General features: G+C 36.0%; 1 protein-coding gene across 2 annotated transcripts in view; it reads right to left on the bottom strand.

Moving 5' to 3' along the window:
- The window catches only part of LOC109597332 (plexin-A4), a 41,262-nt gene that overhangs the window by 3,755 nt on the left and 25,985 nt on the right, over positions 1 to 11,522 (bottom strand). For both annotated transcript variants that reach the window (XM_049970442.1, XM_020012989.2), the window contains exons 3-13: positions 6,555 to 6,737; positions 6,056 to 6,184; positions 4,629 to 4,729; positions 4,442 to 4,571; positions 4,214 to 4,376; positions 3,944 to 4,152; positions 3,509 to 3,842; positions 1,286 to 3,441; positions 1,031 to 1,214; positions 264 to 974; positions 55 to 200 (exon numbers count right to left, since the gene is read on the bottom strand). In XM_049970442.1, the coding sequence (XP_049826399.1) occupies positions 55 to 200; positions 264 to 974; positions 1,031 to 1,214; positions 1,286 to 3,441; positions 3,509 to 3,842; positions 3,944 to 4,152; positions 4,214 to 4,376; positions 4,442 to 4,571; positions 4,629 to 4,729; positions 6,056 to 6,184; positions 6,555 to 6,737 (4,446 nt within the window). The remainder of the gene's footprint in view (positions 1 to 54; positions 201 to 263; positions 975 to 1,030; positions 1,215 to 1,285; positions 3,442 to 3,508; positions 3,843 to 3,943; positions 4,153 to 4,213; positions 4,377 to 4,441; positions 4,572 to 4,628; positions 4,730 to 6,055; positions 6,185 to 6,554; positions 6,738 to 11,522) is intronic.

The following is an 11,522-nucleotide window of genomic DNA, read 5'->3' as shown; positions in this document are numbered from 1 at the left end:
TCCATCCGTCCCTGATTACACATTCGTATGTGTTCGTATTCACTATAAACTTACCCTAGAATCCTCCGCTAGCATGGCGTTCATGTCTTGATCTGAGATGGCAGGCATGTTTTTAATATCAGAATAATACCTATCTACCCATTCTTTGTATGCCGGAATGTCCTTTGCATACAAAAGTTTCGAACTTGGCGAGTCTTTTCCTGAAGCACACACACGAAATTTAATTAAGTAACGAACTAATTAATGATAAGGACAAATCTTACCTAATCTATGGTCAGATGTTGAACAGGAATCCATAAATGTTTGAGCAACAACAGATAAACAAGAATCCACTATATTTGACTTGTGTATATCGAACACGAAATTTGGATTCTTGATGAGATTGACCCAAAATCGAAGTGGCAATGAATTACTTTTCCATGTATGTACCACTTCAGGATCGGAGATTCCGTGTTGTAATGCTTGATCATCGAGAAAATCGAACATATATTTGATGGCAAGCGGGAGAGCTGATCCGCGGTGTGCAGTACTAAATATTGTTTCGAACAAATCGTCGACGAACTTTTGCAACGTACCCTTTGTTGCCAACAGCCTGGTCAGGTAAATTTCAGAGACCATTTTGTTACCACGCTCTCCCTCCTTCTGATTATCGTTATCGTGATGTTTAACCAAGTGCCACACCTTGTAGCCCTGATCTTGATCGTGATTCAAGGGACTCGTTGCTCTGCTGAGCGGCGGACTGACAGAACTAAACTTGCTATGGTTCAACGTTTCGTACTTGTGCGATTTATCATTCTTCTCGGAAAATATATTTAAATTATAAATTGAACTTTGTTTCGACACTAGATTAAGCGAACCACCATCAGGTACTCTATAATGTTGCAAGGTATTCCTTCTCTTCCAATCTCCCTCCACTTTAGTGGTGCTATCCTCATCATAGAGAATTAATCTTCCTGACGTACCCGTACGCCACTCTGATAACAAATTATAATTAGACTGGAATTATGGCAAAGATATCATCAACACTTACCCAAATCGAGATCGTCTTTTCTTGGTCTTTGCGAGTATGGCGTTGCCCTGTAAATTGTGTCCAACGATTTTTCCTTAACTTGGCTGATCGTATCGCAATCCAACACTTTAACGGGAACGTTGTCGGTGTTGTGATCCAGACTTCCCACAAATCCTGTTTGTTGGGAAATCGACACGTACACCGTCTAAAACAAATAATAATAATAATAATAATAATAATAATAATAATAATGCAAATATAATTTTAAATACAAACCATAGGCTTAAAATCTATTGATTGTCTGATAAGCTTCTCTTCACTGAGTGAATATCTGGCTTCCGAAGTGATGGCATCTACGGGTCCTTTATCGACTTGTTGTTTGACTGCTCTGAACAACATGAATAGCGGATCACCGGCACATTCCCGCAAAAATTTATACAACAAGAATGTAAACCAAGCACTCAGCATCTTTTCGGCCACACTTTCGGTTCTTCTGAGCAGCAATTTCGGATGGCTCTTGCCTTCCATGCATTTCTCGATCAACTCAGCCAACAAGGTCTTCAAAATATCCGTACAATATTCCATTTTACTTTGCAACGTGACCATAATAAGGGACGCAACATTAACACGATCCCTCATAGAAAAATATCTGTTGCTCTCCAAAGTTCTGATGAACAGCAAGAGGAACGTCTTGTTCATTATCAACTGGCCGAAGAGTCGCAATCCCTTTTCTTTGCATAGCAATTCGGGTCTTTCCCATTGTAAAACTATGTGATCGTCGACATTTGGAAACAGAATTTTCATGGCATATGTCCTGTAATCCAAGAAAGGTATGCCTCCGGACGTCAAGTCTCCAGTCAAATCTGTCATTTCAGTTTGTAATTCGGCGAAGGCCTCTTTGCATTCGGCCGCCACACGCAATTCGAGGATGTCCATCTGCTCCTGCATGTTCTTTAAGACCCTGTTACTTTCGGTTGACTTCCTTCTATACGCAATCAAAAATATGATGAAGACGAAGAAGATAACCACTCCTATAACGCTGAAGGCGATTGCCGTAGCATTGGATAGGGGACCATTAAGTCCTTGCGGAGACGAATAGGACAGTTGGCCGATGTTAAATCGAAGCGAACCGCCCACGATGACTATCACTTCCGGAAGCGCCTCTACATCTCCATTACCGGATTCGTCCAGAGCTGGGGGTTGAGTTTCGGGAGGTCTGCAAGTTAATTGTTGTCTAGATAACGACGTGACGTTACAAAAGCTCGTTCCAATTCTAACTTCCACATCAGATTCTTGGCAGGCTCTGTCTATGTTTTGACCGTTTATATTCAAATATTCAGACTTGTAATATTTAACCTCCTTGTCGAAGGGGAAGAACACCGGATTCGGGAACAAATCGAAGGGTAAAAATTGATTGTTTTCCGTCAGATTTTGAACTCTCGTAACGTTATCCATTCTAAAACCATATTCCAACTTCAAAGGATTATCCGCATCAAGTTTATCCTCGTCGGCCTCGATCACCGGACTAAGACAAATCATGCTGGTGTTGCTGATGACGTTGCATTCGCTGATGAACATTTTCTGCTCATAAAACACGTACATTTGGGGTTTTTGTATCGATTGGAAATGTTTTCCGGTCACTGATATCTTTATACCTCCAGCCGGAATACCTTTAGGTACCTTGGTGGGGTGTGCGGCACCGGATTCGGCCGACTCTATAACCGGATCTTCGACGTATTCGAATTTGACGTCTTCGAAACTTCTGTCACCTTTGTCGAATTTCATTTTAAGCGTCCTTCTCGCCGTCCTATCCGAAGCACTGGTCACGCACAGAGCCTGGTACTGTTCCGTCGACACGATCCTACAAGGTAGGTCGTCCAGGAATGCCTGTATATTACTGCCGGCGTTCATAAATTCACCCGTTATTTGTAGCATCGTGCCGCCCGACTGTGGTCCATACCTCGGCGATATGCTTTTAATTGAGGGATCGACAAATCGGTACTGCGTTTTGGATTCACCACGGTAATCCTCGACGCGTACGATGACTTGTCCGTGACGGGGTTCGTTGGTTCCCGGCCCATCCACTTTACAAACGATCTGCTTCGTTTTTACGTAAAGATGTTCGTAAGGTTGACAGTTGATTCCCGCTATGCTCACTCCCGTGTAAATGTCTTGGAATGATTTGCCCAAATTTACGCCCCTGATGGTGATGTTGGTTCCACCTTCCCACGGTCCTAATTCGGGACTAAACGACGTGACTTCAGGATTCGGGCAGGTTTGGCTCCTGTTGAGCCACACCATTGAGCCTCTTTCGCACTGATCTTTCACCTCGCATCTGTCCGAACTTTGACACCAGCCGCAGTCGTATTTCTCCGCTAGGGCAAGGCATATACCACAATTGTCGGCCATGTCGCGACAACGATATATTACGACTAAAAGTAAAAGAAAAAGAGTCAGTCACATAAAACACATAAAATGCGTAACTATCGCATAACTTACTGTGAATGTTATCCGGATTGTCCAGCGGTTTAGAACCTCCCCATATAACGGCAAACGTGGCGGTGATGTTCGGTGCACGGGATGTGTAAGAAAATTCCATCGAGTCACAGTAAATTGTGTCGCCCAATAATTGGGCATTGACACTTGTTACACGACCTTCAATGTTGAACTGGCATACGAACCTTGTCTGTACTATGAACTGCCCTATGATGTGCACTTTAACTTTGATTGCTTTCTTTATGCCAGACGCTACCAATATTTCAGGCGAATTTCCTACTGTAGAATTGATGGTCGGACAAAAGGCAGGGCCCGATCTGTAACTGGGACCGGCACGCTACAAAAAAAAACAAAAAAAAAACAACACAATTAACACACACACATGTGAGGTATAATTACAAGATGAGATATAATATTATAAGAGTTCAAGACACTCACACTAACTCCTGTCACCAAAATATCGTTTCTACAATTTTCAGCTGTATCGTGGGTGCATCTGTGTCCGTCTACGCACCAGTCACACGGAAACGATGAAGACACACACTGAGTACACGAACTGTACGTATTGCAATCAAAAAATGTAAAATTCGTTGCTACGAAGTCTGGACCTGTTGTCATTCTAACAGACAGTTTTGCCGTGAAATGATCTGAAAACGATACGTTTGTTTTGTTCGTTTTGTTCGTGTGTGCTAAATAATAAAAACTTACGTTGTCCGGGCGGTATCGAAGGCAAAGTGTCAGTCCTTGGAGTGGTGCAGTTTACGCCCGATCCCTTTCTGCTGGCATTCGTTACCAAAGTTTTGTCCAGCGCCGTGAAGGCGCATAAAAAATGTCCCGTAAGACTGGGCAAATTGTCGATAACCAGATCCAACTGGAACAACGGAACAAACGATAATAAAATATATGGGCAACATTAAAATGTTAATTAATTATTACCGTTCGGGCAGTTGTCCTTTGCAATTGATTCGGTATAACGGATGTAATTGTCGTACACCGGCCGCTTTTGTAACTGATCCAGTAGAGGGGATCTTTGGCTGCGTCCTGACAATCCGATCGAAGGCTACATCTACAAATAAATTATTCACTCATCTGACAATCGAAGCAAAGTAACGTAAATACGTACTTATTTTCTAGAGAGCACCATCCACAGTACGGATCCTTCACTCCCAAACATTCTAAACAGTTTCTATACACTGTGCATTCCTGCACTTTTACTTTTGAAACCTGAAACAAACACAACATCCGAACCATAGTAATAATTATCAATATATGCTATATAGAATATCTATTGATCGTATTATAATTATCTAAGACATAACAAATATTCTTTTTTATATATAAAGCCTTTCTTACAGTCGTTGCCTTTGTGTAATTCTATGTTATATTAGGACAAACAACCTACCATCTTCTACAATTTAAAGTATGGTGCATCATCAGGCTAGCAAAAAAAATATAAGGCATAGACTACTTGGTACTGGATTAAGAAGTTACAAACTAACAAAGAAACAATTGTTATAAAAGTATAAATCACATGTTCTTTGATTTTAAGAAAGTAATTTGAGAAATATGGTAGAGGAATATTGAAGGGGTTCTCCTTGGTATGGTGTAGATTGTATTCATCATTGTATAAACCAATATTGTAATAGATATTTTGCCCACAGAAGAAACAATTAAATTGTCTACTTTTTAGGCGAATGGTAATTTCTCATGTGAAATTTATTGGAAGACAAAATGTAATTTAAGCCATCTTACCATAATTTTCTGTCAGACAAGCAAAAATTCTTTAATTTATTATAAATTACTTGATTTCAGTTGGGATTCAGGATTAACAATGTTTTTACTGTAAAAAATAGAAGTTATTTTTTATGATATTTTAAAATATTTATTATGTTAATGATGTTTATTGTCACATCAAATTAAGCCAACTGTAAAACATGGTGTGGTGTAAATCCTAATCACGATCCTCACCATGAAAAATTAGGTTAGGTTAGGTTATGATTTGAAGTGGCCTCTTCAATTATCAGATTTCAATCCGATTGAGAATCTTTAAAGTATACGAGACCATTAAATTCGAGTAATTAAAATAAGTAATCGATTTACATGAAACGATATCTGAAGTCCTGAGAAAAAGGTGTATTGAATTAAATGAATCCCTCTCCCAGAGATGTTCAGCGGTCAAAAAAGCACAAGGTTATCATACTAAATGATTTAGTTTAACCTGTAAACTTTTTATATAATAAATTTGAATTATATTATCTGTGTATTTAGTCCATATATATTTTTGATACTTCTGTAAACTAATACATAACATATATATTTGTCTCAATAATCAAATATTAAATAAATTAAGAAATATTAACCACTTTGTAGAGTGAAGGTAATTATAAATTACGATATCTCATAAAAGAAGAGAGAAAAGAAGTTTTGCGTTCCACTGTAAAAAAGAGTTGTCGTTTCATTTATTTTAAGATATTTGTTACGTCGATAATTTCCTTTATTAGGTGTTATACCGTACAATTGTAGACATAAAATAATGTAATTATTGTGTACCTTGCGTTCAGTCATAACGTATAGATGCATGAGTTGCGAGTCAAAATGTAAATCGGGATTAACGGGTGAGTTCTCCTCCACTTTCAGATCTCCATATTCTAAAGCTGACGTAGATGACTCGACAACCACCTGAAAATATATTTAATTAATAATCCGTTTGGATACATTGATAGTTGAGGTGTTCCCATGGTCCCAAGTCGGTGGATTCAATCGCCCCGTGTTAATTGCAACGTGTGATTTGTTATTAGGGGCCTAGATGACGTAATACAACGGGGGGAGTTTTCGAGCGTAAGTAATGGATACTCTTGAAATTAATCACGGTAGATTTCCCACTCGATTTTCCAGATTTTCCAGATTTTCACACAATTTCTACATTTCTAATGGCTTTGATAATTGTATTTATTTTCTAACAAGAGAAAATACAAAACATCGAGCTACTAAATTCGTTGTAATTAACTGGACGAGCGTAGTTAAGTTAGTGAAATTCGATATGGCTAACCTTTTTCAAATGGCCAGTGGACGTGCCTATGAAAACGACAGTGAAGTCCCCGGTGGACGTGGCAACAACCGCCGTTAGACGGGTGCCGAAAAGTAAAACAGGTACGGCTGATACGGGCTGTTCACCACCCAGAGGCGTGTTCACGTCCAATCCACAAAAGTCTTCTCCAATTGTTTGCAGCTTCTGAAAACAAAAAAATATGCACATGTTAATCGTAACATTGATTAAACAAACTTAACTTAATAATAATAATAATAATAATATACAAAATGGATTTTTAATCAATATATAAGAAAGAGTAATTAATTAACTAATTAATTTAAGTAACGAGCATCGTTGTTAGTCCGGTTAGTATAGTTAGCTGAATATGATATGATATAATCGCGATTGAGCAATGAACTGACTACTCTCGAAGGAAAATTACATGAAACGGCGGTGGTGGCCGAACCCAAGTTGGGAAGATGTTTAGAATGCTCAAATGGTTATTTAGTTTCTCCTTATAGTCACGAAATCACCATTTATTATGGACGAGGAAGATATTGGAAACAATAATCAGTACATTGGTGTAACCGTAAAAACACACAAACTATTCGAAATGCCGTTATTAGATAATTTCATATTTTTACATAAGAAATTCGCAAGGCAAACAACGAACGTCGACTTACACAGAGATGTCTACGAATGGAAACGTATTACACTTACATTACACTTTATAGTTGAACATCCAACAAATGTGGTTGGATAATATAAAATATAAAATCAGTTTATTCACTCTCCGGTAGATAAAATTCGACTTACTATTATTTAATGTTTACACATACAGTCTGGATGGATCATTTAAGATGTAGACGCACCCCAACTTTTTTACTTTTATAATTCGAATTAATTAATATATACGCATACTAAATGTGATTAGACATTACATATTAGTATGTATGTGCCAGTTATTGACGCTAAGAACAAAACTGACTGACTGTGAGAACTAACAGCAAAGATTTAAAAGCCACCATATGATATTTTCAGATAATATTCCTTATTATTTTATCGTTCAATCACCTTTCCTATTCCAATTTTGAAGTAAACAAATATTTATTATGCATGTGTAGAGTTCTTTATGGTCTCTTTCGAGCTAATTAAAATGTGAATGATCCATATAATTTTCATAATGTCAGAAAGAGAGGGAGACAGAGTCTCAACCCGTAGTTGAAACAAATTAAGAAAGCTGTAGGCATTGACAAGGTCGACCGGTATTTAAAATATATACATATATATATATAATACATAAATGTATGCGGTTAATTTAACGCCAAGATCCGATCATACGTTATTGTTTTGATATAAGTATCACACAATGTACACGAATTGATGACAATGATCAAACTACAGTTGACTCAACGTGTTTACTGATTCATACATTATCATCACGGATACATACGGGGAGACCTGAGGAACAAAAAGTGGATTTCCACAAAACAATTAAATTTAATTTGAAATACAATATTATTTTGAACCACCGATAATAGTATCGTATATTATATATTATTAAATAAAGAGTAACATTCTGAATTAATGAAGATGTTAAAAACCTTTTACAAGACTTAACAGGCTTAAAATCAATATGACAACACCGTTGATTTTAAGCGTGATTTTTAGAAAAGATCAAAATTATTATGTTCTCGATGTAACAACGTCGTCTAACTTTGGAAGAGATAATGGCTTAAGGCAAATTGAGGTAGCTGAGAGGTTTAGCGTTTCCCAAAATGTCGTTGTGGAGGCCCTTTAGAAAACGCAGGTCGTGGACGATGTATAACAGAAACTAGGGATCGATATTTGACATTAACTGAACGAAAACAACGTTTTCTCACAGCACTTGTGTTGCTAACAGAGTTACATCAAGTCGTTAGTTGGAATACTGTAAGTAACAGATCTAACTACATTGTGACTAACAAGATGCCCTCCCTCTTCTTACTACAGGCATTCTCAAGGTAAAATAGGAATGATTTTATATAGATTTGAGTTTAAAATGATTGGGTGGCACTTTTATTCTTTTTCTTTTTCTTTATTATTTATAATTTAGAGCACAGGGGGTACAATACCTAGGACAATTCCTAGGTGATATCATTATTGGGGATAGAACTGATCTTATTCCAGAGGGTATTTAAACAACATTCTGCAAAAAATTGTCGTTCCATTTGCTCATACTATTGATGAAAACTTCCGCCTGATGCGCCATATAACTCACCCACGTGGTGCACGTGTTTTGACAAATTGGATAACTAAGGAAGGAATTGAGGTTTTACCATGGCCTCCCACACCATCAATAGACCGATAGAGCATGTGTTGTAAGAAGAATATTTCCATAAATGAGCAATATTCACAACGCCTTTGGGTTTAGAAAGCTTTTGCTTTCTTCGAATACCACAAAATGATGTTGACCACCTCACTTTATCTATATGTCCAATAGATGAGTTTATTTATGTTTATATATTATTTTTTTTTTCCATTTTACATTTTACAAATATCTTTTTTTCTTATCCGTATATAACAGTTAACAAGTTTAATAGACAATTTTATTGGAAATGTCAATCAATGGTTTCCCACAACTTCGTTTTAAGTACCAAAACTATTTGAAATCACGTTAAAAAAATGATATGGAAAACAGGTTATGCACTAGGCATAATGACATATACGAATTAATTTTTTGAAAATAAGCGTTAAAATTTGGCAGTAAATCGAATAAGATACATATTAGAAATTGTCTTCTGAAAACCAGATCCAATAAATCCATGAATACTCAAATGTACCCTGTACTTACGTAGTCTAGCAACGTAGGATATTAAAAATAAAGTAGTGTTTGTAACCACTATGGATTAAAATCAAAGATTTTATATTTATAAATCATCTCATTGAATCAGTTTTCTATACAAAAGTAGCAGACTATATAAAACCTATAAAACGTAATATTTGATAGATAGAAGAAAAGTTTAATCCAAGTTAAGGGCGCCCACATTACACTACTGGAATATGTTACGTCAGCTATTAAAAATTTCCATAATGGAAATATCGATTATCCTACTTTACAAAGTAAAAATTTTTCTTTTCGTCGTGAAATCATAATATGTGACAGATACCTAAACAGAGATATAAGAAAAGGGAGAAAGAATAGAGTTGTAAGAAGTTTTGCGTAGATGCGGATACAGATCCGTCACCCTGTCTAAGAATTAGAATAAGATTGATTGGTCCTAACTGAACGAACTGAACGAACTGAAGGAACCGAACGACAATGGTGGATAGGTCTCTGGTGTCTAATAGGAAAACTGACAAGAAAAAATACTACTATATCTAACTGTCATGAACTGTTGCTCGTCCAACCCTTATCCGATATTCTATCAAGTTAATTGTTTATTTTTTATGTGATATAAAATTATCAATGTCAGTAAAGCCTGAGGCACATATTCACCCTGCTAAAAACGAATGAATGAATGAATGCATTTCATGTTGTTGAAATAAACAGCTTTTACCTGAAACTCCATCAAGCGTATACAATTTTACGGTAGTAATAAAAATGAAAAAATATCCCCCGAGTTTTTTCTAAGATCGCATCGGCGGAAATGGTTGTGGAAATCATCGATAATCGTCCCAAGTTTTTCCTTAAAGCGTTTATCAAAATTGGGAGAACGATTTTCTACCACGTGCTGTTTAAATAGAGGTGCTATGAAAGCAGACAGTCATTTACGGATATTGCTAAATACAAACAAGTAAAATAAATTTATTTTTTTCTTTTTTAGAAGACCAATCGTGGTCTTTTTGCTGCTGCAGACAAATCATAATAAAAAGTCGAATTTTTTAAAAGTTTTAAGAGGATTACACCACAGAGATAATTAAAATAACTTGTCTGTATAAAGAAAGGCACTTATAAAACAATATAACGTAAAATATAATTTAAGCTCTGTTATCTAGTTGCAAGGTTTAGAGGAAATGAAACCTGGCTACAAAGAGAAGTTGCCTTTTATCCGACCACATATGATTACATAACTTTTTTCATTTGTATTGTGCTTATTGTATTAAATTATATAATTTTTATGTGATCACGTTCATCCAGGCAGCATTCCAACAAGTTTAACGTAGACAATGTATGCATCATCACGACAATCAATAAATGTTCCATTTTTAAGCCTCTTGTTGTCAGTTAAGATTTTATAAGGAAGTGAACAATTGTAAACCTACGTTAGGCACACTAAATATGACTGGTGCACTCATCACAGACAGTTATACATACCATACCTACGTACTAAATATGTTATATTGAAAAAATCTCTCACTTTTATTTTAATATGCAAATACTAGATTATTTGGTTATTTGATTATTTGGTTATTTGCACGAAATTTATACATACACACACTGAAATATAATAAGAATCGTTAGAAAAGGTCAAACAGGTGCCGGAAAACAATAAAAAAAGATAAAAATCAGCAAAATTTATTGCGTTCATTATACAAACATATTTTAGTTTTAGTTAATGACAACGTTTCGTTTGACTTTTTATTATTGTTATTGGAAGAGAAATCTTTAGTACGTGATACAATTATGTACAGAGGCGACCAGTTGAAAGTTAACGACTTTTATAAGTATTTTCATCAATTCTTTCCTCGTTTAAATGTTACTTTGTAACGCTACAAATATAATATATGATTAACATAACAGTAGCGACGTTTTTCTTAGTTTAAAACCCTTTATGGAGTGCTGTTACGATCAACAAGAATTTTCATTTAGTTTGTTACTTAAATAAAGAAGTTACTTATGTTTGAATAACATTTTATGTAGCATCAGGAGAAAAACCTTTTTAATTTTAAAGGACCATACAAACAAAAATTCTTTTCAAAATTAATTTTCCATAAATATGGCATGGAGTAAGCCAACGCCCAACAATTCTCTAGGTCTGTATTCCTTAAATATTTTTCGTAAAG

Source organism: Aethina tumida, chromosome 1 (genome assembly GCF_024364675.1).
Source record: "Aethina tumida isolate Nest 87 chromosome 1, icAetTumi1.1, whole genome shotgun sequence".
Lineage (NCBI taxonomy): Eukaryota > Metazoa > Arthropoda > Insecta > Coleoptera > Nitidulidae > Aethina > Aethina tumida.
The sequence above is the reverse complement of the archived record's forward strand: the minus strand, read 5'-3'. Positions and strand labels throughout refer to the sequence as shown.